General features: G+C 50.6%; 1 protein-coding gene across 3 annotated transcripts in view; it reads left to right on the top strand.

The window, feature by feature from the left end:
* Positions 1 to 207: 207 nt before the first annotated feature.
* MYOCD (myocardin) overlaps positions 208 to 22,993 on the top strand; it is a 36,110-nt gene continuing 13,324 nt past the window's right edge. For 2 of the 3 annotated variants that reach the window (XM_037409254.1, XM_037409247.1), the window contains exons 1-5: positions 208 to 444; positions 9,794 to 9,859; positions 14,908 to 14,963; positions 19,459 to 19,534; positions 21,800 to 21,961. In XM_037409254.1, the coding sequence (XP_037265151.1) occupies positions 390 to 444; positions 9,794 to 9,859; positions 14,908 to 14,963; positions 19,459 to 19,534; positions 21,800 to 21,961 (415 nt within the window). In that variant the 5' untranslated portion in view covers positions 208 to 389. The remainder of the gene's footprint in view (positions 445 to 9,793; positions 9,860 to 14,907; positions 14,964 to 19,458; positions 19,535 to 21,799; positions 21,962 to 22,993) is intronic. The other variant, XM_037409262.1, reaches the window with a different exon arrangement.

Genomic DNA, 22,993 nt, shown 5'->3' with positions numbered 1-22,993 from the left:
TTAAGCGCGGCCCCGCGGGCGCTTCCGAGCGGCGGCGGCGGCGGCCGGGAGCGCCGGGAGCGCCGCGATTGGCTGCGGCCCGGCCGGCTGCGCTCGGTGTCGGGTGACAAACCGCCCGGCCGGGACCGGCCGCGCTCCCGCCAGACGATGGCACCCGGCGGGACGCCCGGGCGCTGGTAGCGCGCTGCGGGCCGAGGAGGGTCCCGCCGGCCCCGCGGCCACCGTGCGGCTGGGCCCGGGGCGGCGGCGCGGTCGGTGCGGGCCGGGGCCCCCCAGCTCCGGCGCCCTGAGGGCACCCCCGGGGGTCCGAGCCCCGGGCGCGGGGCTTCTCCCTGCGGAGGGCGTTAATGGTTTAAGCGAGGGGCGCCTGGACCTGGCCCCGAGGCACCATGACGCTCCTGGGGTCTGAGCACTCCTTGCTGATCCGGAGCAAGTTCAGATCAGGTAGGGGAAACCTTGGCGTCTCTCTTCAAACCCCTCTCCCCGGCCGGCCGCAGCCACGGGGGGCTGCACTGAACGTTTGGAAGCAGCATGCGAGCAAAACGTGCAGGGGGTCACAGAGCTGCCACAGCTTTGCTCTCAGCTCTCGGGCTGTTCCGCCAGTGGAGAAACGCATCTTCCTTCCTTCTCTGTCGTTTCTTTCTTTTTTTTTTTTTTTTCCTTTCCTCTTTTCTTTCTGCTTTTTCATTGTCTTCGATTTATGTCTGGGGTTTATTTCGGTAAAACTGCAGTTCCCGGGTCTCCTCCCCTGGCCCTGCTGCAAGGGATTCAGGCAGGAAGCCAGAAGGGCATCTGGGACACACGGAGCACCCGGTGCCATCCCTGTGTCCCAGGTGCTGGTGCGGGTCCGGTGTGGTAACGGCAGCCAGGACGGGCCCGACGCTCTGACAGGCAGGCAGCTGACTCGGTGCCATTAAGTTGTGACTAATTGGAGAAAAATGAATTTGAAGAAATGCGTCATTTTTAGAAGTAAAAATAACAAATGGAACATGAAAAGTATTTAAAGTGACATCATCAGAGAAATAAAACCAGAGCCGCGCGATTGATTGCCGCTCTCGGAGGGTTCGCAAGTAAAACATGCCTCCGTGCCGTAAGTTAGGGGAAGCACCAGTAAGGGGCTTCTCAGAGGACATTCGGCGTGAGTGAAGGTGAGTGAAGGTGAACTATGGGACGGTCACTTCTAAATCAGACCCTCTGCTGGATATTCGTGCCTTTATTCACGGGCTTTATTTATAGTAAGTATGTCGTGTTTGCGAGTGGGTATCTTTACTTGTAATTTTGTTTTAATGACCGTGATGTACTGTAATATTAACAGTGATGTCAAAAAATGTTCTTGAGGAGCTTTCTCTGACCTTCCCAGAGGTGAAGTCCTCCCGGGGAGTATTATCTGTGAGGTTGTTCAGACAAACCAGCTGCATGTGCCGTACAGGATGCTGTAAAACCGGACCCGGGAGTCACACTGGAACATGCCCCCGGTCTGGCATGTCACCCACGCTGTGTGTGTTTTTGCTTCCTCAGGCACTGCAGATAATGAAATTGGAGATTTATGATACTGATGGTAGACATGAGTGGTGTTATCAGGATCTCTTAGATAGCTGGGTGGTCAATTTAAACTTTGTTTTCTCAGCAAATACAGAGTTGGCAGTTGGTTGAAAACCCAAGAGTGTGTGTGCAAACACAAGTGTCCTAGTCTGGCTGAATTATACAAAACTTGGGTCCAGGGCTTTGGTGTGGTTTCCATATCGCTCTGATCTTACATTTCATTTGATTAAGTCATTCCTTAGATTTTGTTGGTATATTATGGTACATTGCTGTTCGTCTGAAAAAAATTCTTAGTCTGTAACAATTCCTCCAGCAACTACAAAGCAACACTGCCACCTTTCTGACGAGAGGCGGCTGGGCTGCCTTACATGTCCCCGCATTCTTTTCAAATGAACCAGTATTGTTTTTAAGGCTCATTTCTGGTTTATTTGTAAGCTGGCTTTATTATGGAACCAACAGTGGGATCTCTAAACATATTTTTCAGATGATTCTCCAGTAAAAGTAAAACTTTGTGGGTCTCTCTGTCCATAAATTCTCGTGCCTTTCAGCATTTCTAGGGCAGTCACTTTGTGGGGCATTCTTTGGTTCATGACTGAATCCCACAACTGCCATCCCTCGCTATTGCCTGGTGAAAGACAGGTTTCCCATTTGACAAGATTTCTCTGCCTATTTGTTTTGTTTGCGTTGGGCTTGCCAAACTCCCAAATGCACGCCTGCAGCTCGCTCTCTGCACTGCTAGGACCGCTGCAGGTGATGCAGGACCTGGTCATCACAGTCTGTGAGACGGGGGAGGAAAGCGGGATGCTGAGGAATACACATAAATCAGTAACTGCTTTCAGTTTGTGCTGGTTTTTTAATAACGTGGGGAATGGAGAAGAAAAGCTAACATTTAATGGTTGAAGTGGTTGAACCTCTTTTATGTGCAAAGACTCTATGGGACAGAGTTTCCTCTGGTGTCCCTGCTCCGTGTGCTGACTTCGGTAGCTGTAAAGCCCCACAAGGATGGCAGGAGGTGCAGTGCTCTGATTTACTGTCCTTCACTCACCTGGAAGAGGGATGAACATCTCAACCCATCGCCCTGCACCACACCACCCTGCACAGCTCAGGGGCTGTAACACGCTACGGGACAGCAGCAGTTCACACAGAGAGTCATGTAGCTCACACGGAGCATGTGAAGGAAAAACCAGGAGGGATCAGGCCCCGAAATGCAAGCCCCAGGGAGCCAGGCTTCACCACGCACAGTTGCTTTGGAGATGGTCTTGCTCAGGCAGGTGTGAGGCTTTGCTTGCTCCCCAGGTTTGGGAAGGCTTAGCTGTGCTCCGTGACTCATGATGACTCTGAATCCCTTTTGAAGGATTCCAGACCGATGTTAATAAGGGCTGAAGTAAATCTTAATAACTAAACTTTTGCTGTCTCTCCGTGGTCTGCACACACTGAGCAGCTGGAAGAGCGATGTGTGTGTTAAAGGGTGCTAGAGATTTATTACTTGCTTTTTGTTTCCTCATCCCAGAATCCCTTTAATCTCTGTGGCACAGAGCAGGGAGAAAGTGGAGCAAGGAGGTGGCAACTAGAAGATGGTGGCACGTAGATGTGCCCCCTAGAGTGGCTCAGGGGTCAGCTTTTCAGTCTCTTGCTTCCATCTGGCAGCATCGGTAGCAAGAAAAAGAAAGTTTGTCCAGGAAAGGCTGAGCTGGTGGAGGCAGCAGCTTTTTTCACACAGTGCCCAGTAATCCTGTCTTGAGCCCCACAGTGTTTTCTCCTGCTCTTCTCTCTCCAGTGGTCCACAGTGAAGGACCAGCAGAACTGCAGTATGGCGAGATGGTAGCTTCCCCAGTGCAGGGCACAGGGAGCTGCTCCAGAGGAGACGGATCAAACCAGCAGCAGCATGCTGCAGGCCTTCAGGTTCCCCCTTCTCTTCCTCGAGGATTTCTGCGCGTGTTTATTTTGTCTGTTTTGCCAAAGATAAATATACTGATCTGAGGTCATCCTGACAAATTTTGCAGGAATGATGATTCTTCAAGCCTGCCATGCTATCCCATGTGCTCCAGTTATCAATGGGTTTGCACTAAATCAACTAGAACATCTAAGGGCTGTTCCAGAAACACATTTAACTCTTCCCAGAGACGATCATTTATGTGAAGTGCTCTCCTGCTTTGAACACAAACCAACTGTACTCCAGCAGCAGAGAAGCGTTGTCATCAGACGGAGCAAACAAAGCTGGCAAATACAGACTTAACCTTAACTCTGTCCTTTTCTGTCCAGCCATACGGAGAGTTTGCAAGGCCAACATCTGCATAACATCAGTGGTAGTTCAGATAATTGGTGAGAAGTGAAAGTTTAACACTAAATACAGTTCTGCATGGATTGACATGGGGTAATATCCAGACCTAATTGTGGACACATGGGTGTGAATTTGCAGAGAAGACGTGCCTGGCCCTGTGGAGGAAGGGCTGCATGCTCACACATCAGGCTTGAATGAAGCTGGTTGAGATGGGAGAAGAATTTACTCTGCCTGCCTCTGGTGGAGAGAGTGATTTGGACCAAAATCAGCAGGTTAACAAAGGCAGAAGAGAGCAGGTCTTGGTAGGGTGTTAGGCCAGGCATTTTGGCAGACCCTTTATTTTCATTTTTCTGGTGTCCAAAGATAAAGCACACACATGTGTTTTCTCTCAGATCATGAACTCGTACAGTTCACAATCAGTGTGTGTGTTCAAACCCTGGCCTCTCTGTGACTGATGACGCTGTTTTGTTATTTCATGAAACTTTTGTAAAACACTGACTTGATGTAGATCAGTTTGTGCTTGATTTTTTGCTTTTCCAGCATCTTATACCTTGGTATTTTAGCTGACAGACATATGTTTCTGTGTCAGCCAGGCAGGTGTTATAGCACAGATTGAAACACACCTTGCTGTGCTGGAGGAGGATGTATAGGCTGCTCATGGGGGTGCAGAAGGGATGACTTCAGGAGGGCTGGTGACAGCCTGTTCTCAGGACCGTGGCAGGGTTGAGGTTGCACATTATGACAAACACAGCCCTCAGTGGGATTTCACAACTGGTTGTTCTGTAGTGGTGGTCTGGGCTCCTTGCTAGCCAGGTGTGGTCCTACGTGTCTTCTAAGGCACCTGCAGGCCTGGACATGGGTTTAGATGTGTTGTTCCCACCGGTGTAGATGAGGTATTTGGTGCAGTGCAACCTCCTGGCTAACACACGAATTTGTAGCACATCTGCCCAGAAGGCAAAAGGCTCCCACCTCTGAAGTGCTGAGCATCACAGGCAGAGGGAAATAAAGCTGCTCTGGCTGGGCCCCAGGCCGAGGCAGTGCCCAGCTGGGTGAGGACTGACCGGGGCTCTCCACGGCTGTCCCAGCTCAGTGGTGCCATTTTCAGCTGGGCTGTGGCTGCCTGAGCTTCATCTCTGTTCACAGGGGTCCCACGCGGGCCACATTGTCAGAGGATAACATGGGCCTGGAGATGTGATGCTACAGAGAAATCACTTTGTGGCACCTGGCTGTTGGCAGAGCAGAGGGGCTGAGCGCCATGGAGGGGCTCAGAACGGAGCTTGGCCAAGGTGTTTTTGCAAAACAGCAGCTCCAGAAAAGGAGGACCTGTGATGCTCTGGTGGACCAGTGCTTCATGCTGCCAGTGGTGGTGCCCAGGATGTTGGTCAAGGACAGGGACAGATGCTAGGTCAGAAGCTGAGAAGCAGTGATAGACCTGGGCAGCTCCTCTCGGCTGCAGGGCTGGGCTGAGTGCTTGAGAAAACCTTGTGCAGCCTCAGAGTTTCCAGGGAACCTGCTCTGGCTGCTACGTAAGTGTTGGACGTGCTCTGAACCAGCCTCCTTCTTGCAGACAGACCATCACCAACACTAGGTCAGGTCAGCTGTGGCTTTGCCTGCTGCCCTAGTCCTGAACCCTGCAAGAAGGGCAGTTTCCCCAGCTCCCTGGCCAACATGCCTCCGTGCTGCTCAGCCCCCCTGTGCTGTTAAAGCCAGTTCCCCAGAGAGGATGGTGCTGTGAGTGCTGTGGCAATGCCCCAGCATGGGGGATGCCCTGATGCAGGTGATAAAATTCCTATCCTGACTGTCTGCTGAGGATTGGACTCAAAGTGACCCCGCAGACTGAAGCAGAAGGCCAGGTCTGCCTGCTCTGGGGACGGAGAGAGAATTTGAATGTGCCTTTTCCAGTGCATCACCAGGCCAGGCAAGGCCCAAGCTGTCCTCTTAGCTTCCTAAAGCTCTGAGGTTAACTCCTAGGGAGGAGGGTGAGTCATGGGCAGTGCTCAGAGCCTGGGCCACTAGAGCCAGTTACGACTGATGCCAGGAGGTCTTCTCTGCACCGATGACACAGCCCCACTGCACAGGTTTCTAGAAGCTGTATCACTCAATGGGACTTGGTGCTAGCATAGAAAAGGAACTATTTCTAACAGAAAAAGTTAATGAGCAAAATCACTGGAATATCTCTGGCATGCCTGGTATCATCTGGGGAGGGATTTCTCATCATGGAGTACCACAGGAGGGAGCAGGGCTGCTGGAAGCAAGGCTGCTTCTCAGGGCTTGGTACCACAGGGTGACCAGTGTGTGTGACTGCTGCCTTGCGGGTACTTCTCACTGTTCAAGCTGATACAGACAGGCAACAAGTATGCTGGGGGTGTCGGACCAAGATTGTCTCATCGGTGCTCCAGCCATCACTCTCTGTAACATAAATGTTCTTCTGAAGTGTTAGCAAAGCAGTTTCCTTGAAAAAATTAAGAATATTCAGGAAGCAAATAATTCCCTTATCTGGAGGATGACAGTATCCTCAAAGTGAGTCACAGGCAGCACTCAGAGCTCAGACCTCCAGACGTGTAGCAGAGGAAGAGGACAGGAATGCAGCGGGGCTCAGGTACAGCTTCAACAGATTTAAAGTCCCCTTCAAGAAGCAGCTAAGTGATGGTGGTTTGGATGATGCCGGGGGCTCCTCCAGCCCTGTTTTTAAGCACTGTTGGTTGTAAGAGAAGAGTGCAAGCCTTGAGTTGTTGTCTGCCAAGCTGCAAGCTACAGCACTGACTTGGAGGCTGCCGAAAGTAGTGGCTGCTTTACCTGTTCCTGCAGGGATGTTTAGTGTTACGGTCTGATGCTGTCCACAGCTATGTTTCTTCAGATGCTTTGCAGCAGACTTTAGAAGCTCATAGAGGTGGTATTTGGGAGTCAAGGCATGCATCCTACTGCATGAGGAGGTCCAGATCTGGATGAATATTCAGTAGCTGAAATAACTGTTCCAACCGTCAAGCCTGGAATGCTCCTGGAAATGGCCAGCGCTTGCACTCACCTTTTCTGTCAGCATGACCTCAACAAACAAGGCTGGATAAACTTTTCCTTCATTCCCTGTGGCTTAAGGATGGGCCGGGATGTCAGCTCAGCGTGGCCCAAGAGGAACCACGTGTCTGTGGGAGGTCGCATGGCCAGCCCGTAGCCACTCACCCATGGAATTGCTTAGCTCTCATGCTCGGACCAGCTTGTGGCATTGCTTGTTCACAGCCTGTCGACATGAAAAACATTTTGGACACTTTTTTCCCTACACAAATAAACAGCATCAGGTCCCCTCTGTGCTGGTCCCTCTGCGGTGCTTAGCGCAGGAGGCAAAGGAGCACCTGCGGTGGGGCAGCTCCCCCGGGCAGTGCACTGGGCGCTGGAAGGCAGCAGGGTCTGGGAAATCTGGGCTCCTGGGTGCTGATCCTGCATCCAAGCAAAGGGAGAGCTGTGTCAGTGAAACCTACATGTTTTCAGCACTTCTTGCATCAAGACTGATGCTGAAACTTATGGCCACCACACTGGAAATCATCATCACCTTCCAAGCTATGCTTCAAGGGAGTTTGTGCCATCTCCTTTCTCTCTGAACAGGCCTGGCTGACAGCTGACCATGCTCTAAGGCTGTTAAATTACTTGTCTGCTAAGAACGGCTGTGAAATAAGCAGACGCAGCAGAGAATGTGGGCTTTGAATGTATGGTCATCTGATGGATAGCATCCCCCTGGCTCATGTGGGTGTGGTGTAGCACTTGGCCTGGCTCTGTCAGAACTCGGACTGAAATGGTGCAAAAACTTTGGCAGATGTGGGAGCTCTGGAGGGAAGTGATGGAGCATCCTCACTTGGGATGTTTTACAGCTAGATGGGGCAGACTGCCGTGTCCTTGGCAGGGTGTTGTATATGGCTCTAGAAGTCTTTGCTGTCTCTGATTCCCATTTGAAGATGGGATGTTGTATGTAAATTGCCTCAGTTTAAAGCAAGATGCTGTAATGCCTGGGACACTGGACCAGGACCTAGAAGAGTAGAGAACTATTCTTGGGTGAGCTACAAATCTTTATTCTTGGACAGTCTCTGACCTCTGTTAGGTCCCCTATTCCGTAAAGTTACATCTCTTCCTCAGCAGAAGTGCAAAGCTCTCCGTGGTTGTCCAGTATCATGACTGATCACAAAGAAGGTTCCACACAGAGAAACCGTGGTCCACCTCAGCCTGCGTAAGATACTACTACGAGCTGGTTACTGTTAAACTGCCTCTATAGTCAAGGATGAAAGAGGCATTCCTCAAGCACGGTCTGTCTAATTTGGTTTTGAGGTCCCCTGAGGGGGGTGACTCCTGTAAAGGAGATGCAGAAAACTGGGTCTGATGTAGATACCTGGAGTGCAAGGGTATAAATATGTGTCCATGGGCAGAACCAGCACTGACTGGGGGTGGTGCCATGGAGCCATGGAGGGCTACAGACTTCCCTGGCAGCAAGGTTTGCCAGTGACTTATAGCCACCAGCTTCACTCTGGCATGAGGGGAGCAGCACGCATGCAGACTTTACTGGGTACTGAAGGTGACGTTTTTCCCTTACTGCAAGAATCTATCTTTGGTGTCCCAAGAAGTGCTGGAATTTGGCAGGAGATCATTGTCTCACGTGAGGCCTTCAGTAAACATTTGCTGTGAGTTGTGAGACAGGATTTGTACCGAGGACATGGAAAAGTCACAGGCAATGGCATCTCGGGGAGCCATGTGCTGTGGAGACTCCTCTGGAAGGGATTATTGTCCAGCTCCATCCCACATCCGAGGGAAGCTGCACTGTAGACATGAGCTGTTGACAGAGCTCAGCAGGTTGCTCCCAAGAGCAAAAAAGTTGTTCTTCCCTCTTTTCCCCTTCCAATACCAGCTCTCTCCGGGCAGCTAAGGGGATGCAGTCTGGGGCTGTAATGGCAGGCAGGGGACGTGCATGCAGTTATATTGTGACCTCTGAAAGAGACATGTCCTCATGGCAAGCTGTACTGAGTTTCCAGCAGGAAAATATGGAAGTGTGGTTTATGTTTTATCTTGTGTTACGTGTCTATATTCTTGAAGAGAAATTTGCAAAAAAAAAAAAAAAAAAAGTATGTGTAGAATATGTTACTGACTCAAAGTTCAGGCAGGGTTAGCTGAGTGATGGGATGAACTAATTTGTGCAGTCCTGGGCCACACAGAGGTCTGTAGCCTTGCACAAGGCAGGCTGCAGGTGTATGGTGGGTTGTCGTTACGTGCTCTAAATATAGAGAGGTGCTTCTTTGTTAGATGTTTAACTGATGCTCTGTAGCTGAGCCCATGCCACTGTGGCACTTAGTGACCCTGATCAGCGGTTCGTTCCCATCTGCCAGTGCCTTGTTTCCAAAAAGAAGTTATACTGGAGGTTGCAGGTCCTTGGAGCACTGGGTTCATACAGGGGTGGCACTAATCTCTCCTCACCACACCATCTGCATCCCCCTCAGTACATTAAGCATATCTGCATCTAGTGCCAAGCCTTGCAGGGCTGGAAATGTGCTGCCAGGCTCTCAGGAGGGTGGTGGAGTTGGAAAGCCTTGCTCAATCCACAGTGCTGGGGCAAGGGAGGACCTCCCAGCTTCAGAGTTCAGAACTGAGTAACTATTTGAGCTAAAGCCGTGGTCACCTGAGGCTGCTGTTACAGGTGCCAGGCAGGGACCAGTCTGCCCCAGGCACCAGGGCACTGCCTGCACCAGCACCAGCCCTGCCCCACTCATCTGCCTGCAAAAGTGGGGACGGGGTAGGTGCGGGCTGTGCAGCTCCTCCCTGGCAGTCCCCGTTGCTTGCAGCTCTCTGCTCCACCAAGGCTGATCCAGCAGCAGCAGGGATCAGTGCCAGAGCTCTGTTCCATGCACAGATCCCTCAACACGTTGTCCCAGATAGATGTCTTAGCACCTCAGTAAAATCCTGCATCCTTCCCTGACACTCTCTCTCTCTCTCTCACAGTTTTACAGCTACGGCTTCAGCAGAGGAGGACCCGTGAGCAGCTGGCAGACCAAGGCATCATGCCACGTGAGTATCTTTTTCTGCCTTTTTCACCCACCCCTGGCTCAGAGGGGCTGGGCTTATCCTGGGCACTGCTGGGGCACCGTGTGGCACCAGCTGCCTGCTCAGACCCACTCAGCTCTGAGCAGATTGCTACCAGGGGGGCTTTGCTTCCTTCCCTGTTGAAATATTATGGTCCCTGGTGCTGTACAATAGTGCCCAGCATTTGCCACGTGGGTTATAATGCTGCTTCTCAAACTGAAGTAGGAGACATGCTTAGCTTACACCATCCAGAAACTCAGCTGCATAGCTCCCTGTCCCAGAGGTCACTGTAGCAGGACAAGCACATCCAACAAGAAGACTCACACAGCTGTCGTGTAGGCAAGGGCAGAGAATCTCGTGTCCTCCTGTAAAAGCCAGGAGTCTCCGTGGCAGGCTCAGACCGACAGAAGGAGGAAAAGGTGGAGAGGGCCTGTTCTGGGAAGCTGTGGCAGAAGAGAGGGTAACTGCTTGGCCCCAGTGAGGAGAGGCAGCCCCGGGGTGAGTGAGGCTTGTTCAGATCTGTGCCTGTGCCCGGGCAGGACTCCACAGGGCAGAGCTGTCAGGGCACACTTGAGGCCAGTGGGATCCCACCTGGGCCTCCCTGCTGCAGACTGATGGGTGATGTCCCTCGCTGACCACGTTCGCCCTCACTAACGTGGCATCCATGCCTGACGGACGAGCTCCAGGCCAGCATTACCTTGTAGTCATTCAGGACCGGCAGCCAGGTGCCAGAACCCAAAAAGTGAGTGAATGAAAATGCCCCCGTTCTGCACCTGCAGGTGCATCATGAATCCTGTAGCACTGCCAGAGAAATGGTGCTGGGAGCTCAGCCCTGCTCGATGGATAACTCCACCCTGACCTAGCTCAGCTCCATGTGCATGAATCTGTGACCTGGGACCCAGGTAGAGGATTATCCTTCCTGTCTCATCAAGGGCCCCTTGGGTTCACTGCTAAGACCACAACTTTCCAAAGGCTGTGTCACTTTTGTCTCTTCTGGCTGACCTTGAAGGCTGTGACGCAGCTCCTGCCTAAACAACAGAACGACAACTCGCTAAGAGCATGGCTCCGGCACTGCTTGCTGCACCCTGCCCATCCCTCTGCCCTCCTCACGCAGCTGCCTTCCTAAAGGATCCTATCAAGGTAGCCAGCAACAGATGCCTTCTTAGTACAGTATTGCCAGCATCAAGCATTAAGTAAACTTGAGCAGGATGACAAAAATCACGACTGTCAAAATGATCACACAGTTTTAAGACTGATAACGCACATGCTTTCAATTTTTCTTCTGTTTCTTTAAGCGTGCAGATTTTATGCTGCCTGCCACCAAAGGGCAAGCATTCTCATCACAAGACTCCAGGAGTTGGAGCTTTAAGCAAAATATTGTGATATTTGTTATAGCATTGCAAACACTGGCGATACAGTCAGTGGGCAAAAAATATGTCTAACATCTCCTGAACTGCTAAGTCTACTCCGTACAAGTGGGCATGCTCAGATAAGGTGCAGGACGCCCCGTTGCACACATATGGAGCAGTAGGGCCGACTGAGAGGTTTGCATACCTGACACGGCTCCGCAAGGCTGAGTGCGTGCGACTGCACTTTTACACGTGGCACCTAACAATTAAACCTTACATGTTGCAGTCCACATACTAAGCCAAATTTATTTGATACTAACTAAAGGGTATTTTCCTGTTCCTTATGGCTTCTTTGCACTCCCAGCTTGTAGGCTGATATTTTTGCAGTCTGGTTTCTGTCCAAGAAGGCCATTTTGGGAAGCTTGAGCACAGTTCACTCACTCAAAGTAATAGAAGAAAAGGCACTTTTGCCATTATAAAAACAAACATGAAGAACTTAACTGCTGAATTTGACCTCAGGAGGAAGTGTCAGACATTTAGCATTTAATACATGGAAGCCCCAGCCAGCTTCCCCATGACTTGAGCATGTGCAGTCATTCCTTATGAAAAAACAAGTCTTTGTTTACCACATCTTCCCATGCCCTGTTGGCTCTGGGAACCACCGCATCTGAGGAGAGGTGGGCTCTGGGAGATGCACCGGGACAGGATCTCGATTCATATGCCTGGCAGGAGGGTAAGAAAGGAACCCATATGGCTATAAGCTACAATAGTTAATAGCCCTTCTGGAAAGAGAAGAGATGGGCATTGCTGGTCTCCCCGGTGAGAGTCAGGTTTGGTTCCCAGCTTGGAGCGTGCACTTGGCCCCACATTGCACATCGGATTCTCCACAAGGATTGCTTTCAACTCATTGCATACATTTTCTGCTGGTATAATGTCAGGTCAGAGAAACTTTTTTTCCCTACTGGTCCATTTTATAAAGAGAGACGGAAGGTCAGAGTGACAGAATACCACTGGACAGAAGACTTGAAGGTCTTGTACAAACCCTGGTAGGAGGGGGAGTTGGTGACTATATGCAGAGCCTCCTGAGCTGTTCAGCAGTGCAGCTATAGCACAGTAAGCACGAAACATTGGAGTAAGTCCTAGGAAACTGTCTGGTTTTGGGTATCCAAGAGCGTAGCGCAAGGAGAAGTATCAGTGTTACCCAAGCATAGTGCAGTGAGATGAATATCCTTAGCGAAGCCCGGTTTGTGTTTGGTTTGACTGGAAAAGATTAATGCCATTGCATTACCTGAGCTCTGTTCACACTCCCCTGGATGCTGCTCTAAGAAATGTGGAATATTCAGATGCCCCGTCACTGGAGAAGGCAGGAAACTGCCTAAAGGAGGATGCTCAGGAGCAGTAGCATTGCACAAGACTTCAGGTTCAAGGCTGGACTCTGATTGTCTGATGTTTTCAGGTAGTAAATCGAACAACTGGCTGGCAAAACAACCAACACTACTGACAAAGTGTCTACAAATAAAAGACAGGCGCAGACTGGTAGGCAAGAGCAGCCCCTGAGTTCCTTCAGCCCTGTGACTGTGTATGGAGGATCCTCTGAAAGCAAGGGGAGATCCAGGTTTGTTGAGACACAGCCACGTTCCTGATGCATTGGAGCGCAGGTGAAAGCAAAGCCTGCCCCACTCTTCAGGCTCACTGAGTAGGAAGTTTCCAGTTCATGCAACAACACAGGCAGTTTTATTGTCCCAGTGAAACTGGTACAGACCCAGCAAAAGCATTTTAAATCAAGAGCATGTGGAGTCATTTGCAGAAGGGCAGGCTGTAGGGCTGAGAAGAGAGGAACCCTCTCCCTAGACCCACACAGATGCCTGCCCTGGACCCCAGCCAGATCCTGTTCACCCACCCAAAAAGAAGGGGAGACAGCCTGCAGGATCAAAGATTCCTCAAAGCAAGGTTCCCCCTGTCGTGATGGGCTGCAGAAATAGCTGTGCTTGAAGTAAAGACCTTCTTGTAACCAGCACCTCATCCTCTAACTGAAACCGCAGAGGCAATAGTGCCAAGGTTATCAATGCTAAGCACAGCAGCTCTGCCCTGTTGCCTCCAGAGCCTCAGCCATTTCAAGCTGACATGTCATCCCCTGACAAATTGTCTGAAGAACCGGTGCTAGCGATGTCTTTATTTGTTTTGCAGACTAATACAAGCTGCAGCATCCACATAATTCCTGCAAAAATCTTGGTAAATGACTAAATTCTGCAACATTTTCCTCTTGAATAGCATGGTGTTTGGTCAGTGCCCATAGCACGCTCCCAGTGGCAGGACTTCACAGTGAGCAGGGCTGTAAAAGTCATCTCTCTTGCTAACTTCATTTTCTCGTGTGCACCATTTTATTTTGCTTCTGATTAAACCAGCTGTCACAAGCCCTCACGGCTGCTCACCGGAGCATGGCACAGTAACGCTAGCTTGTCTGTATGTCTGCTTTCCAAATGTTAGGAGCAGGAATGTGCCTTCTGTGTTTTATCGTGATTTACCAGAGGTTATGGGGGTTGCCCTGCGTGTTGCCTGCTGACAGCCAATTCAGAGGCCCCCCAGACAGTTCCTATCTGCCCCCAGTCTTCTCTTTATCCTCCTCTAGACCGATGGAGAGTAACATGTCCTGCGTGAAGATACTTTCTGCCCCTGTTGGGTCCCATTCAGAAGGTGGAAAGGGAATTCTTGGTGCCAAACAAGGAGCTGTAGCAGACTGGTTTTGTGGGTCAGGACATCTTCCCCTTCCCTGTCCTGATGGTAACAGTTAATTTTGCCTGCTTACACAGACAGAAATTTTTTTTGGCAGGATCTGAGAAATATTAACCCCTTCACCACACAAATTCTGCTCCTATTTCTGCTGAACCAAACAAGGAAATGCGCAAGGTTCTCCATGACTCCAGTGCAGACTGCTCCATGGACTGGTGATCACTGGTCCAAGAGCCAGGGTTCACTGGCCTTTTTTCAGGAGCCCCTCTGGGTTATTCCTCCTTGGTGTCAGGAGATGTTGGGGGCATGGTCTGCTGTCTGGTACCTGGCCAGGCAGCTGCCTGCCACATGTCACACATGCTTCTGGGCAGGGGATGGGACAAATGTCCAGTGAGAGACAGAGGGGTAGTCAGTGATGGAAGAGGGACAGAGAGCCACAGCTGGGGGGCCTTGAAGTACCCTCGCTGGAGGCAGTGCTCACATGGCCCCAGGGGGCAAGGCAGGTCTTTTCAGTTTTCCTGCTGGCCTCAGCCCTCAGTCAGGTTCAGGTTTGCCTTGCAGGTGAGATCCCCTCTCAGGTTGTTGCTCTTCCCAGATCTGTCTTCTGGGGCTGTGGTGCTCTCCACGACCTGCAGGAAGCACTCAGGGAAAAGCCACATCCACTCTCTGCCGTGTCCCACGGAGCACTACGTTTCAAAGCCTGCACCCACTCCCTGACTGTGTGCCTCTGGCGCTCCCCGTGCTCCGCGTCCCCCCTGCTCTCTTGCCACAGGCTGGCTGAGAGCACGGGATTTCCCAGAGCTTTCCTGAGTTATTTTTAGTCAGCGCAATAAAGAGAACAGCTAGTTTGTGTCGCTATTTTTATAGCACTCATTAAAATGCTGTTGCTGAATATCCTGGTGGCTGCTTGCTTCCGCTCCTGTGCTGACCGCTCCTCTCTCTTTCCTGTTGCAGCACTGAAAAGCCCATCCGCATTCCATGAACAGCGAAAAAGTCTGGAGCGAGCCAAGGTAACTCCTGCAGCCGTTCCGATGAGGGAGCACGTGGGCTCGCTGTGCATGAGTTGCGGGGTTTGAAAGCACCTGCCACCACTGTCCCCTCCTCGGGCACCCTCCGTTCAGGCTCTGTGGCCAAGGATGAGGGTCAGGGCATGTCCCCTGCTTCCAGATGTGGTGGGGCCAAGACAGGGTTCTGGGGCAGCCTTCTTCAAGCAGGGAAGCTTTAAAAGGGCAGAGGGGCCATCCGTGCCCTGAGCTGTGGGCTTTTACAGCAGCCCCTGTCTCTCAGCAGCGGCTGCGGGCAGAGCGTGGTGCTGTTCCCCTCTCCGGCCAGGTCCACAGCCTGCTCCTTGCTGTGCTGGTGGCTCTCTGCTGCTCAAGGCAGCGGGGTTAAAGCAGGGCCAGCAGCAAAGAGGACTGCAGGAGCCTAACTACTTAGCAAGTGTGCAGGAGGAATGCAGATGTCCTTTGTCACCCGAGTCCCTAGGGAGCTCACGCTTGTCATCGGAGAGGAGCCTGGCTTTTAGCTCAGCAGTGCAGCTTGGCCATTAGGGCACACAGCATCCAGGCAGCTAAGTGGGCCAGGCTCCCACCAGCCCCATTATCTAACTGCGCTCCGGCTTCCCTAAATATTGCTGAAGGCATAGATAAGATAAGTGGCCATTTCCAGAACACATCGAAACACTGCGATGCGATCATTTTGGGAAATCACGCTGCTTTCCGAGCGCCCACCACCCAGCCTTGGCCAATCTGCAGTGATGTCCACTGAAAAGGGAACAGTCAGCAGTCATGCAGGTTTTGCTTAAACACAAGAGTTTGTTCCGTTAATCTGCAAAAACGTGCTTGCAGCCACACGGAAAAGGACTTTTGCAAGGAAGAATGATTGTGAAATATGGAGAAGAGCTCTTCTGAACTTAAACACACTCCAAATCACTTGCCCCAAATCTGCTGCGGTAATAAACGGCTAGCATAAGGAATACAATATGACTCTGAAAAATTAGTATGCTTATGAAATTTCAAGCAATCCAAAGTATCCTTGAAGTGTCATATATTTTACAGTCTAAGTATACATTTCTGTCTCTTTGTCTTTCTCTTCAAAAGCTTTCACTGGCTGGTTGCCTGGGGAAAAGGGAAGGATGGTCTAGTCTCTCCCAAACTGCATGCTTTTTTGGAGCACACTAACAAAGACACTAATGAGCACAGCCCATAACAAACATACACTCCTTTGCAAGGATGCCCTGCTTAGAGCTGTCACAGGGAAGGAGCAGCGGCTGTTTCCAGATAATTACTCAATGGCATTTGTTGTTTAGCTGATATTCCTCCAAACCAATCTTCTGCAAACAGAAAGCAGATAACAATAAACATTTTCATATGTTTTGAAAGCTCTTCTGCTTCAGCTGACACTAAAAAACCCACATCTGAAGTCTTTCTCCACCATTTGCACCCCAGTGACACAAATACAGCTTATAAACAGCAAAGGTCAAAAGGAATTGAATTCACTGCAGAAAGTCAGGCTAACACAGTGTGAACGCTGGGTTCAATACAAACAGTGCCACAGCTGTAGGACAGCAAGTCAGGACCTGATCTGAGGATTAGTTGGATATCCATCGGGAGAATTTAGTAGCGTATGGGTGCAGACACCAGCTTGCTCTGACCTGGCACGGGAACCAGGCAAACCTACGCGTGGCCCAAGCGAGGGATCGTGCTGGTGAAAATAAACTAGGGAAAAAAAATAGGGAGGGGGAGGGTAAGGAATTGTAAAGACTTCAGTAAACAAAATGTCTATTATTTGTTTAAACGTGTCAGTGGCTATGTTAGAGGCTGGCATCAGGCCAGTGCAGCAGACTTTGAAGTCAGTGTCCTGTAACAGATTGCTGGGTTGGAGGACGGAGGGCAGGCTGACTCTCTTCGGCAGTCTGGCTCGGCAGGGCTTCGGCACACACTCCCAGCACCCCAGCAAGCGTGGCAGGGAGGGACTGGGGGGGGGACAGCTGTCGTGCCTCTGCCTCAGAGCAGAACAGCACTGTCTGGGTCATTCCTGACAGATGTGTGAGCACCGAGGGACATCCCACCCCAGCTCCTGTGCCCTCTGTCCTGTGCTGTTAGCAGGTGTCCCCCAAGCCCCAGCCCAAGCTGCTCTGTTGAAGTTTCAGCCCATTGCTTTTTCTCCTATATGCATGTACATGCAAAACTGTCTATCTTTTCTTATAACACTTTTTTAAAGTATTTTGCAGCCTGTTTCCCCATAGCTATCTCACCCCTGGCCTGACCAACCTCCCCTTCCTTCAACCTCTCCCATCTCTGGCTCAATAACGACTTCTGTAGCTGTCACCCAGACCCTTCCCATGGACCCTTTCAGATGCAGGGCACAGAACAGGCCCCTGCTATTCCCAGGACCTATCCAACATCCTTCGTTGTGCCTCCTCGCAACCTGCCTGCTGGTCTCGGCATGTGGTTCAGCTGCTGATCACTAGATTCTCCAGAGCCTTTTATATTTTTTTCTCTGTTTATGGAGAAAATGATTTCTGCGTAAGGCCACTGTCCAGTGACCACTACAGAAGCATCTCTGGTGAATTAAGCCTTCATCCACCCCAGTGCTTAATCAGCTGGCTTAGCTGTGGCTAGCTGTGACCTGAACGCAGCCCTTTCCAAATGTCCTTCTTGAAATTACATCAAATGTATTTCAGATACGTTTGATACTTCAGTTCCTCCAAATCGTGTTGCGTTGTGATCTGTTAGCCTCGAATGATTCAGAGTTAAGAAGTATGTCTTCTGTCATCAAAGGCATTAATGAATACATTGGCTAGTAGGAAAAATTGCTGTGTAACATGATTTGATATATTCTTCTGCTTAGACTGCGAGCCATTGCTAATTCCCCTGGTGACCCACAGCTATGCTCCTTTTTTATGTTAGTCTTATCCAGACCAAATTTCTCTGGCTTGAATATGAGAAAGCCATGTGAGATAATGTCAAAACATGCTTAAATTCATGCTACATGACATTCATGTTTATTCCTGTAACAGAAATCTGTCATCTCTCCATAGAAGAGAATTAGGTTGGTGTGATGTGGCTTGTTCTTGATGAATCCATCCCGGCTGTTACTCACCTCCTTGCTATCTTCAAAATCCATTTATATAGATTGTTTGATTACTTGGTCCAATGTCTTGCTGTTTTATAGTTTCCTGGTTTCTTCTCTCCAGCTCTTTTAAAGCAAGAAATTATGCTCTCCCTTGCCTGGTTTCCTGGAGACCCACAGACAGTTGCTATTACTCTGGCCTTGTGTATCTCAAACTGTTCGGGAACATTTAACTCATCTGAGTGTTCTCCAACCTGTTCTCCAACCTGATAACTGGAGGTTCTTCTCTTTTCTTGCTGAAGGTTCTTGGCTGAGTCATCTGATTGATAAATAGCCGTTTATCTTTTTAGTGAGGATGGTTTAAAAAGGCATTAAATCCTGTAGCCATCTCGGCAGCGTGCACAATTATTTCTCCTGTTTATGGAACACAGACCGCACTTTCCACTGCCTTGTCCTAGCTACAGAAGTCCTTATAAAATCTTTTTCTCATGATTCTGTACATTTTGTACTGTGGGGTTTCAGTTTTGCTCCAGCTGCTTGTACTATTCTTTTATGTTTATCCTGAAGATTTCAACCTCTTTGAACCATGTACATTTTTTGTGCTATTTATTTTTGCATCTCAACTTAGCAAACAGCTAATAACTTGTCCAAGTTGTGCTCTAGCTTTTTTTCACCAGGGATAACCTTATATCTGTATTCTTGAGGTCAGCTGCCCTCAACACTGACTTCTTGGCCCTAATGGACAGCGTTAGTGTACCTCTTTGTGCCTTTCTGTTCCTAAAGCGATGAGGAAGTTGGCACAAGGCTCCAGGACCATGTTCATCACAAGCTCAGCTGAAGTGATCTGCAAAGTGGGTTTTCCCAACCCCACATGATAGGCAGGGTGAGGAATCACAACACACAGGAATTGCAGGACTGCGGGAAGGCATAGCCTCGTGGCTGACCTGGGTAAAGACTCTGGGCATCTTCACGGCTTGCTCAGCCTTACAGCTCACCCCAGAGTGCCAGGCTTCCCACGGGAGCCATTGCTAACCGTCCACACTGGAGCTGCTCTGGTGCAGCTCTCAGGTGACACGGTTTGCTGAGCTGGGAACAGATCCACCGCTCCCAGTGAATAGGTCTCATCCTTCCCTTGAGCTGTCGTAATACTTCAGGCATCAGAAGCCCACGGGAAATTGGGAAGGACACAGCTTAGGAGGGGATCTAGTGAGCAGTCAGCAGCTCCATGCACATTGTTCCTTTTCTGAAGAACACCTGCCCAAGAACAAGCCAGTGCCTGAGTAAGGAAAAAAAAAAAAAAAAGCCATTTAGGAGCTCACTCAACCCAGTTTGTAATAAATCCAAAAGAAACATGGGATGGCACAGGGGCAGCCACTCTCTGTACCTTATTTCTGCTCTAGCCAGGTAACTCTCTGCATTTGTGTTCTGCAGACTGAAGATTATCTCAAGCACAAGATCAGAAGCAGGCCTGAGCGATCAGACCTGGTCAGTATGCACATTTTACAAGGTAAGACTGCCTGAGCTTCTCCCATGTGCTCCTTGTGCCTCCTGCTTCATGTCTGTCCTGCCCCACTCAGGTTCCCTTCAGGACTCTCATCATGATAGACTTTGTCCCAGCTGCTCGTGAGAGGCAGATTCAAATGGGACACATGTTGTATGGAGTTCAGTCCAAACCTGGTCTTCAGGAGGCAGGACACACGTTTATTCCCTGACAGAAGCAGACCCAAGGCCATCTAATCTTTCTCCCATCTCTGGCAGGGACCAGTTTAAGATGCTCTAGAGGACAGTGGGGTCGAGGACAGCTGTGAGAGGACTCTGTTAGATAGACTTGCTAATGTCTAATCCTCAAGAAAAGCACACTTGGGGTATTTTTTGTCCAGGGCACTGAAATCCCTGTAGCAGGTGGTGACAATACCCTCCCAAAGCTGGGCATCTTTTGTTTTGCCATAATTCTGGATATGCTGTGTGACAATTCATGGCGATGCAGTTGATGACCCAAGCAGAGCCATATGAAGAGTGAGCCCTGCTATCAGTCCGTGAGCCACAGCAGCTCTTCCCTGTCCCATCGTGGCGTCCCCTCCCAGCCAGAGAGCTGGCATGGCTCTGCTGCATCCCATCACAGACTGCAGCACACTGCAGGGTCCCTCCTTATCTTCAGAGATAACAAGCTCCTTAGGGAGGAGGATGTGCAGCCTCTCTCCTCCGGTCCTGTCAGTCACCTGGAAGAAGCAGATCACTCTCTGGCAACTGCAAATGCTGCTCTCGACATGGATGAAGTCCATATTTCTTTTTCCTCTGGCACACAGGAGGGCTGAGCCAGGGCCCGTGCTGGGTCAATGCCGCTGCCTTGCTTTGCCCTTGGGTCTCCATCCCTAAGATGAGCTAGCACCATTGCTTGCTTAACAGGTGGGAAGTGTCTTTCCCTTAGTTTAAGTAATAGAAGCAATACGGACTGGAGCTGGGGCCTGGGGGCTGTAAACCAGATGTGGAGGCAGCTGCAGTCACTGCGCAGGGACCCGGCTGGCCAGGCACAGCTGGAGGAGAAGCAGAGGCTGCCTGGCTGTGTATGGAGCAAGCTGGCTGTGCTGTCCCACACACACATCTCAGCTGGAACTTCTGCTCACACCTCTGTATGTCGTGCCCTGCATTTCGTGGAGGTGTGCCCTGGAATATCAGGGACTTACATGTCCATTTGGTTCATAACAGGACCACCTAGAGGTGATGGAAACTGGCCAGCTAAGACACTTCACATCATCTAAATGCCTCACAGGCATACATTCTGGTACCATTCACCTCAAGGAGCTCACGTGCGTTCGCTGCTCTCTATAAGTTTGAGGCCAGAAGTGAGCCTAGATCAGCCCTGCTGACCTCCTGCAGAGAATTTTTCCTGGTACCCAGCCCTGCAGCTTGTGCTGCCCACAGCATCTCTTCTAGAAGAGAATCCGGTCTTTGAAGAGAGCACAAGCTAGGTGCAGCCCTTCTTACTTCAGACCCCTGAGGGTATAGACAAGGTCTGGCTTAGGATCCCACTCCCTCACTACTTACCCCTGCGCCACCAGAGGTTTGGGAAATTGTTGTGTTTAACTGGCTGCTCTTCTGTCACACTTGATAACTGGGGACTTCTCAGCTGGCTTGGTAGGGCTGTGGCTTCCAGATCTAGCTGCATTTTTTTGTGCTCCCCTCCAGCTTGTTTTTCCCCTGAGCACCTGGAGCACTGTAGTCATGCTGCCCCCAAATGCCCACTCCCAAAGACTCAGCATTTTTTTTGCCAGTGTAATCTATTTACTCCAGTTGTCAAATGCTGTTCATGTTTATTTTCTCCAGCTGTTCCCCAGAAGCAGGGATCCATCTGCACTAGTCACAAGGGCCAATGGGCTCCTGGTAGGCAGGAGCTGGAGTCCGCTTTGGCCCTTATGTTAGTCACAACTTTTTGATGAAGTTTCCTTTGCAGATCATTCCTGGGCTTTGGGGAGGATGCTGCAGCTGCAGGCTGAGTTTGCAAGCCTAGGCTGGTAGGCAGAGGCTCTTGCTTGGGAATGGAGAAGCTGGATCTAAGGCTCAGAGGAGGACCCGTTTCCCAAACCCCACCAGCCCTATCCAATCCAGCATCCTCCCTCCCAGCCCCAGAGCAGCTCCTGCTGTGCACTGAGCCATGCTTAGGTGCTGGCTGCAGCCCAGAAAGACTGTGCTGAAGGGGAAGCATATTCCTGCTGTGCACTGTGCTTAGAGATGCCCCAGGTCCTGAACTGATGCCTTCCTTTTGGCCTTTTAGACTCAGCTGCAGAGGGGTCCATTCAGTCTACTCAAATGAAGCTGAAAAGAGCCCGACTGGCAGATGATCTCAATGAAAAGATTGCTCTCAGGCCGGGTCCTTTGGAGCTGGTGGAGAAGAATATTATTCCTGTCGACTCAGCTGTGAAAGAGGCCATAAAAGGTAGTGGAAGTGAACGTACGTGTTGTGTGGTGTGCATGGCGCAGGGCAGGGGCTGGCAATGTTGAGGATGTACTGCAGCGACTGTGGGAAGTGGCCTGCCTGGACTTAAGAGCTACATTTATTGCTTAAATTTTATTATTTTCACAGTGAGTAACCCAGTCCAGCACAGTCTGTGCTGTCTTATCCAGACCTATGAAAAGAGAGCTCCCCCCTTCTTAAAGCAACAATCACAACTGCTCAGCCATGTGTCCTCAGAACTCCTTTCTTAAACCCCTTCCCTCCCCAAGGCTTTAAATGTGTAAATGTTACTGCTGGAGACAGGACATTCCTCCCTCCCTTGCGTGGGAGAGGACCTGGGTGCACGTCAGGTTGTGAGGCCAGCCTGGACTCTCCCACTTGTGCCCCACCAAGCTTTTACATCCCAGTGGGTGAAGGGGAAGTGGTTCCAGTTCAGGGAGGCTGTGGGTCTCTTTTTTTCCACCGATGCTAGTGGGATGCATTGCTGGGATGGGGAAGCATCCCTGGGGTGCTAGACTGCTGGGGAGTATGGCGAGCAGCCTGCGCCCCAAAGCAGGGTACACTCCTACCTACTCAGTGCCTGGCTGATGCCTAAGCTTAGTTTTCCTCTATCACCTGCCCCCGGCTGGAGGAGGGAGGCAGGGTCCTCCACAGTTATGTCCCCCTTGCTGCCGTAGGGAGGCTGGTGTGGCAGCTGACACAAAGCAAAAAAGGAAAAAGGTGACTTAGATTTTTCGAGGGCTTGGTGCCAGGACAAGGAGGTCCAAAAGCAGAGAAAGAGCAGGAATGCCAGCAGCGTCCTGCAGTGCCAGGACAGCAGCCCGTATTTCTGAAGCCTGGGGGCCATCCCTGCATGTCCAAATTGGCCCTCAGGGCTCTAGAGAGATGCTCTGCCCCCTGGGAACTGCTTGTTCTGTGGCTTCTGCTTCCTCAGTTCATGGGATTCTGTCCATTGGCACAATCCCATGTTAAGTGTCAGTTCTGGGGCTCAGAGCAAGCTGGGGACAGTGGCAG

The sequence above is a fragment of the Falco rusticolus genome, chromosome 1 (assembly GCF_015220075.1).
Source record: "Falco rusticolus isolate bFalRus1 chromosome 1, bFalRus1.pri, whole genome shotgun sequence".
Lineage (NCBI taxonomy): Eukaryota > Metazoa > Chordata > Aves > Falconiformes > Falconidae > Falco > Falco rusticolus.
This window is presented reverse-complemented; position numbering and strand designations above follow the sequence as displayed.